The sequence below is a fragment of the Haplochromis burtoni genome, unplaced genomic scaffold, assembly GCF_018398535.1.
Source record: "Haplochromis burtoni strain Fernald_Lab_line unplaced genomic scaffold, NCSU_Asbu1 Contig_225, whole genome shotgun sequence".
NCBI lineage: Eukaryota > Metazoa > Chordata > Actinopteri > Cichliformes > Cichlidae > Haplochromis > Haplochromis burtoni.
Window position 1 is genome coordinate 295,610 of NW_024582586.1, and position 7,230 is coordinate 302,839.

Genomic DNA, 7,230 nt, shown 5'->3' on the forward strand with positions numbered 1-7,230 from the left:
CTTCAACTGTGAGAGACAGAATGTGAAAAAAAAATCCATGAATCCACATGGTAGGATTTGTAAAGAATTTATTCGTAAATCAGGGTGGAAAATAAGTATTTGGTCACCTCAAACAAGGAAAATCTCTGGCTCTCACAGACCTGTAACGTCTTCTGTAAGAAGCTTTTCTGTCCCCCACTCGTTACCTGTATGAATGGCACCTGTTTGAACTCATCATCTGTATAAAAGACACCTGTCCACAGCCTCAAACAGTCAGACTCCAAACTCCGCCATGGCCAAGACCAAAGAGCTTTCGAAGGACACCAGGAAAAGTATTGTAGACCTGCACCAGACTGGGAAGAGTGAATCTACAATAGGCAAGCAGCTTGGTGTGAAAAAAATCAACTGTGGGAGCAATCATCAGAAAATGGAAGACATACAAGACCACTGATAATCTCCCTCGATCTGGGGCTCCACGCAAGATCTCATCCCGTGGGGTCAAAATGATCATGAGAACGGTGAGCAAAGATCCCAGAACCACACGGGGGGACCTGGTGAATGACCTGCAGAGAGCTGGGACCAAAGTAACAAAGGTCACCATCAGTAACACACTACAACGGCAGGGAATCAAATCCCGCAGTGCCAGACGTGTTCCGCTGCTGAAGCCAGTGCATGTCCAGGCCCGTCTGAAGTTTGCCAGAGAGCACATGGATGATACAGCAGAGGATTGGGAGAATGTCATGTGGTCAGATGAAACCAAAGTAGAACTTTTTGGTATAAACTCAACTCGTCGTGTTTGGAGGAAGAAGAATACTGAGTTGCATCCCAAGAACACCATACCTACTGTGAAGCATGGGGGTGGAAACATCATGCTATGGGGCTGTTTTTCTGCCAAGGGGACAGGACGACTGATCCGTGTTAAGGACAGAATGAATGGGGCCATGTATCGTGAGATTTTGAGCCAAAACCTCCTTCCATCAGTGAGAACTTTGAAGATGAAACGAGGCTGGGTCTTCCAACATGACAATGATCCAAAACACACCGCCCGGGCAACAAAGGAGTGGCTCCGTAAGAAGCATTTGAAAGTCCTGGAGTGGCCTAGCCAGTCTCCAGACCTCAACCCCATAGAAAATCTGTGGCGGGAGTTGAAAGTCCGTGTTGCTCGGCGACAGCCCCAAAACATCACTGCTCTCGAGAAGATCTGCATGGAGGAATGGGCCAAAATACCAGCTACTGTGTGTGCAAACCTGGTAAAGACCTATAGTAAACGTTTGACCTCTGTTATTGCCAACAAAGGTTATGTTACAAAGTATTGAGTTGTATTTTTGTTATTGACCAAATACTTATTTTCCACCCTGATTTACGAATAAATTCTTTACAAATCCTACCATGTGGATTCATGGATTTTTTTTTCACATTCTGTCTCTCACAGTTGAAGTGTACCTCTGGTGCAAATTACTGACCTCTGTCATCATTTTAGGTGGGGGAACTTGCACAATCGGTGGCTGACTAAATACTTTTTTGCCCCACTGTATCATGCTTTTAAAAAAAAAAAAAAAAAAAAGCTGATGCTTAATGAGACAATTTAATAGCATCAATGGCAAAACTGCATCTATTTTGTTTTGAAACCCGATGATTTGTACCTCTGTTGTCCGGTCGCACCAAATCTCTGCCCCCCCACTTCTTAACGATCCATTCCCTGTAGTCGATCACTTCCTTGGTCAACCTGATTATCCTCCCCAATGTGCTGCAGGGACAAGATAGAAACATTTAAATAAAAAAGCTCTTCTCTTATCTAAGGTGTCAGTATTACTTTTAAATAGCTTGGATTCTAACCTTTCACAGTCTTTGTTGGGATATGACTGTGCAAGCGGGGAGACAGCATGACTCAGGACAATGAAAGCATAATTAAACACCTCCTTGACTTGCATGGCACCGTAGGAACCCCTTCCCACGTCATTACCTACAAGGTGGAGGGGAAACAAGAGAGGAAAAATTTTAAAAAGACCAATTTAACCGGTTTTAACCAAGTTTTACATTTTCTAAAATTGTTAGTGGCTGTTAGATTACTTGTTACTTAATTGCAAAATGTGCAAAGCATGACTGATCTTAAAATGTATTATTCAACACACAATGGACAGAGTATTGGAGTGAGCTATATAAAAATACATGTGATTAAAGTGCACTATGCAGCATTTTGTATAATACAAGCTTTAAAAAATAAACCGTCAGTGAGTGAAATGCGAAATGGGATATTTGGGCTCTACACTAAATGCCTCAACGCTTTTCTTCAGCTTCCCTGCACCCCAATAAGCTAACGTTAGCCAAAGGAGAACACTAATCACTAAAGCCAGCAAATATCAGCTCTCAACACAAGACAAAACCAAAAATAGATGGCACTCTCCCCAAAGAGTCCACACTAGCTAGCTGCTTTAGTGGGTATTTAGCAAATTGTCTAAATTAGCGAGTAGTATACTGTTAGCCAATGCTAACAAGAAAAAAAAAAAAAAAAAAAAAAAAAAAAGCCCCTTCTGGCCAAATGCGTAGATGATTCAAGACAAGGACAAACTTGGGATAACATCAGCAGGGTATTTTCTTGACTGACTTTCATTTCATTTGGAGAATATAATTAGCAATAAAAACTCTATAAGAACTAGCTACTAGTTCTGGGCTAATGCTAGATGCCGATGCTGACATCCACCACTGCACGTTATCCACCAGTCCTGAAGCTCTCAGACACTGGGAGCTAATCCGTACATGCTATAGTAACATAAGGCGCATGTTATGACACTCTCTGGGCGTCAGGATAGAGAATTAACTTTTATTGCATGGAGATCTACTTTATATCTATACATTGAACTATACAGGAAATAGCTTATAAATTAATAGAATCGAGACTAAGTTCACTTTCAACTACCACAGAAATATGCAGACTAGCCATAGATCGAAAAGCTTACACGAATCTCCATAATAGTTTAGTACTTTCAGTATGTCCTGAATTTAATTAGATATTAACAGTTCCATCAGTTTTCCAAATATATGGAACTTTATTATATTTTTCGGCATTTCTATAACATAATAATACTGGATCAAAAATAATACATTTTTATATAGTAAACTTAAAGCTGACTTAAATAGAAACCTTTACAAAGGTAGTAATTGTATTTGTATCCTATTAGCCGCTCACTTCCAGAGTTATACAGACCCAATGCTAAAGCACATAAGGCCAAGTCCTATAAGCCAATCGAGTAGACGCCTCCTGCTCAATATGAAATACCACACTCGCACGAAAAATTAAAATCAAACATAGTATGACACACTGATGACCTCTCTTTGGATCATAAATGCCAACCTGAAAATGTAGCTTAAAGTCTTATTTGTTTAGAGACAGATGGTATTTCACACACACCTGGAAGTAGAGGGTCCTCTATGTAGAGCATGGATGGCCTGTATCCATTTGTCATGCCCTTCATAATCTCCTCTTTGGCTATGTATGCGCCTCCATTTTTAATGCGAATCCCTGTTTTCAAGTAGTTGAAATTACGGCCGTACAACTCAAAGAACTCGATGAGTAACACTCCCAGGTTCTCACTGGGGTTGGTGGGATCGATACGAGGATGGAGCTGAAGAGAAAGGGAAGAGACTGGATTAGGGTGTATTTGAGAAAACTGCTTCACTAATAAAGATTCGATTTTATGTTGTCTTACAACAGCTAATAAACTACTTCTGCTTATGCCACTATAAATACATACATACGCACACGATATTATCAAGCAGCACTACTACAACATAAGCCGCTTCAACTGTTGTGACATGACATCCCTGTACCTGTAGGAAACTGATGACCATGAGGATGAGACTGTAGGAGCTGATGCCCCCGGTGAAGACTTCGTTTAGATCCCTCTGCAGCAGAAACTGCTTCAGCACGAAGATCAGGTAAGGCAGCACTGGATACTTCTGAAAAAGCAAAATGGCAGGAAATCTCTAATGGCAAAACTGCATCTATTTTGTTTTGAAACCCGATGATTTGTACCTCTGTTGTCCGGTCGCACCAAATCTCTGCCCCCCCACTTCTTAACGATCCATTCCCTGTAGTCGATCACTTCCTTGGTCAACCTGATTATCCTCCCCAATGTGCTGCAGGGACAAGATAGAAACATTTAAATAAAAAAGCTCTTCTCTTATCTAAGGTGTCAGTATTACTTTTAAATAGCTTGGATTCTAACCTTTCACAGTCTTTGTTGGGATATGACTGTGCAAGCGGGGAGACAGCATGACTCAGGACAATGAAAGCATAATTAAACACCTCCTTGACTTGCATGGCACCGTAGGAACCCCTTCCCACGTCATTACCTACAAGGTGGAGGGGAAACAAGAGAGGAAAAATTTTAAAAAGACCAATTTAACCGGTTTTAACCAAGTTTTACATTTTCTAAAATTGTTAGTGGCTGTTAGATTACTTGTTACTTAATTGCAAAATGTGCAAAGCATGACTGATCTTAAAATGTATTATTCAACACACAATGGACAGAGTATTGGAGTGAGCTATATAAAAATACATGTGATTAAAGTGCACTATGCAGCATTTTGTATAATACAAGCTTTAAAAAATAAACCGTCAGTGAGTGAAATGCGAAATGGGATATTTGGGCTCTACACTAAATGCCTCAACGCTTTTCTTCAGCTTCCCTGCACCCCAATAAGCTAACGTTAGCCAAAGGAGAACACTAATCACTAAAGCCAGCAAATATCAGCTCTCAACACAAGACAAAACCAAAAATAGATGGCACTCTCCCCAAAGAGTCCACACTAGCTAGCTGCTTTAGTGGGTATTTAGCAAATTGTCTAAATTAGCGAGTAGTATACTGTTAGCCAATGCTAAACAGAAAAAAAAAAAAAAAAAAAAAAAGCCCCTTCTGGCCAAATGCGTAGATGATTCAAGACAAGGACAAACTTGGGATAACATCAGCAGGGTATTTTCTTGACTGACTTTCATTTCATTTGGAGAATATAATTAGACTATAAGCTAGCTCTGTTCTGGCTAATGCTAGCATGCCTTCTAACACAGATATAAGCTAAGCTCCAACACTGTGAGCTATCCAGCTTAGTAACATAAGGCCAGTTAATACACTCCCTGGGCTGATCAGGATAGTGAATTAACTTTTTATTTTCAAGCTACTTTATCATCTAACACTGCAAACTACTACCAGAGTAACATAGCATAGCTAAATTAAAGCCAACTGGCTAAGTGTAGCTTTCAATAGCAAAAATATCTTAAAGTATTCAAAAAGTTTTCCAAATGTTTGTATTTTATGTCCGTTTTACATATATACAGCATCTTTAAAAATAATTTTATTGTTTTAAACAAATCAATCCAGGTTTAAACCTTTACAGTAATTGGTTTAAACATTTAGCTGCTGTGCCAGTCTTAAGACGAAGACCAAATGATACTAAAAATTAAAATCAAACATAGTATGACACACTGATGACCTCTCTTTGGATCATAAATGCCAACCTGAAAATGTAGCTTAAAGTCTTATTTGTTTAGAGACAGATGGTATTTCACACACACCTGGAAGTAGAGGGTCCTCTATGTAGAGCATGGATGGCCTGTATCCATTTGTCATGCCCTTCATAATCTCCTCTTTGGCTATGTATGCGCCTCCATTTTTAATGCGAATCCCTGTTTTCAAGTAGTTGAAATTACGGCCGTACAACTCAAAGAACTCGATGAGTAACACTCCCAGGTTCTCACTGGGGTTGGTGGGATCGATACGAGGATGGAGCTGAAGAGAAAGGGAAGAGACTGGATTAGGGTGTATTTGAGAAAACTGCTTCACTAATAAAGATTCGATTTTATGTTGTCTTACAACAGCTAATAAACTACTTCTGCTTATGCCACTATAAATACATACATACGCACACGATATTATCAAGCAGCACTACTACAACATAAGCCGCTTCAACTGTTGTGACATGACATCCCTGTACCTGTAGGAAACTGATGACCATGAGGATGAGACTGTAGGAGCTGATGCCCCCGGTGAAGACTTCGTTTAGATCCCTCTGCAGCAGAAACTGCTTCAGCACGAAGATCAGGTAAGGCAGCACTGGATACTTCTGAAAGCAAAATGCAGGGACAGATGTGGAATGAAAATGCCTGATTCAAACTATAGATTAAGTAAGAAAACACCAGAGCGCAGCACAGAATCTTAAGAGTAAACGCAGATAAAAACAAATTGACTCGGGCTCCAGCTACATAAATCACTCAGGAGAAAGAGGGTTTCTAATGAGATATATGTAGAACTGTGAGTCAGAAACGAGACTAGACTACATTATAAGTAAAGAGATGAAATGATGCGGCTGACTAGCACGTCAATCATTATCTCATTAAGGGTGTGAATCTTTGTCTAAAGAACAGCCTAATTCATGACTCAGGGACAGGCTGGTGCTTTGATCCAAAGCGACGGTGAACACAACTTTGAATGTGACGCAGTTTAATCTTGTAAACTAACTCGATTCAGAAACCACCCCAAAAAACAAAACAAAAAACACTTAGAACACAAGCCCAAATGAATCCAACAAATCAAGAAGTCAACTTTAAATAAGAACTGTCTTATATAATGCTTTTCCTTATATTCATCATAAATATTGTTAAAAATTTGGATGGTCAAGTTTTTATTTCCTGTTTTTGTTCTTGGCTTTGTATGATTTGAGTGATCCAAGTGATTTGATTTGAGAATAGCAGATATCCTTATACAGTCACTGCAGGCACACAGAGACTATTACTACTAGGGCTACACGATTAATCATTAGAAAAATCGCGATCTCGATTCATACTTATGTGCGATCTCATTTCCAAATGACAACGATTAGAAGGACAAAAAAAGGACGACGATTGTACCGCATTTTGATCCGGGACGTAATCTGCATGAAAACAAGCGCTCACTCTTCCTGCTCAACAAATGACAAGGGCGGAGCCTTATACCACGTGATACAGAAGCTGGCTGCTAAAATTAGCAGGGAAAAAACAACGGAGAGCACGTCAGGGATGACGAGAAAGTGACAGGAGAAAATCCGTCCTGGTCAACCACCCAAATATCAATAACGGGAACCTTATACAGCGCTTCCCTATACCCGTCGAACTCCCGCAGGCACAAAGAAATTAGAGGCTATCACTTATCACCTGACAAAGATATGGCTCCCATCAACACTGAGCAAAACGAGGGATTTAGGAAAATGATCAACACC

The 7,230-nt window shown here is 40.1% G+C and overlaps 1 protein-coding gene across 2 annotated transcripts in view; it reads right to left on the reverse strand.

The window, feature by feature from the left end:
* tent4a (terminal nucleotidyltransferase 4A) overlaps positions 1–7,230 on the reverse strand; it is a 26,713-nt gene that overhangs the window by 6,578 nt on the left and 12,905 nt on the right. For both annotated transcript variants that reach the window (XM_005937282.3, XM_014338417.2), the window contains exons 6-9: positions 5,971–6,099; positions 5,552–5,765; positions 4,206–4,332; positions 4,013–4,116 (exon numbers count right to left, since the gene is read on the reverse strand). In XM_005937282.3, the coding sequence (XP_005937344.1) occupies positions 4,013–4,116; positions 4,206–4,332; positions 5,552–5,765; positions 5,971–6,099 (574 nt within the window). The remainder of the gene's footprint in view (positions 1–4,012; positions 4,117–4,205; positions 4,333–5,551; positions 5,766–5,970; positions 6,100–7,230) is intronic.